The following is a 312-nucleotide window of genomic DNA, read 5'->3' on the forward strand; positions in this document are numbered from 1 at the left end:
GCCGCCTTGGCTGCTGCCTCGGGCCGAGAGGCCCCACAGCCTTCCGAGCTGCCCCCAGCCCCACCACTCACGGGCTTCAGCTCGGTGGAGTCCCACTCCAGGTACTCAGCCACATGCACCATCTGGTTAATGATACGATCCAGCTCCTGAACGCAGAAGGATAACAGCACTCTTAGCAACAACACTTAGCGACAACTTTGGGCACGAGCAGCGTGTCCAGCCTCACGCCTCCCAACCAGGCACATATCAGGTCTACAAACTGGCAGACCCACGGCTGCCCTGGGCCCCCAGCCCCACAGGGGGGCAGAGACA

At 62.2% G+C, this 312-nt stretch overlaps 1 protein-coding gene across 1 annotated transcript in view; it reads right to left on the bottom strand.

Moving 5' to 3' along the window:
* The window catches only part of LOC104498561 (diacylglycerol kinase beta-like), a gene marked incomplete at its 5' end in the record, with an annotated part of 15,934 nt that overhangs the window by 12,384 nt on the left and 3,238 nt on the right, over positions 1–312 (bottom strand). Inside the window, one exon of the mRNA XM_010141958.1 lies at positions 72–146. Within this exon, the coding sequence (XP_010140260.1) occupies positions 72–146 (75 nt within the window). The remainder of the gene's footprint in view (positions 1–71; positions 147–312) is intronic.

Source organism: Buceros rhinoceros, unplaced genomic scaffold (assembly GCF_000710305.1).
Source record: "Buceros rhinoceros silvestris isolate BGI_N320 unplaced genomic scaffold, ASM71030v1 scaffold16398, whole genome shotgun sequence".
In the NCBI taxonomy this organism is placed as follows: Eukaryota; Metazoa; Chordata; class Aves; order Bucerotiformes; family Bucerotidae; genus Buceros; species Buceros rhinoceros.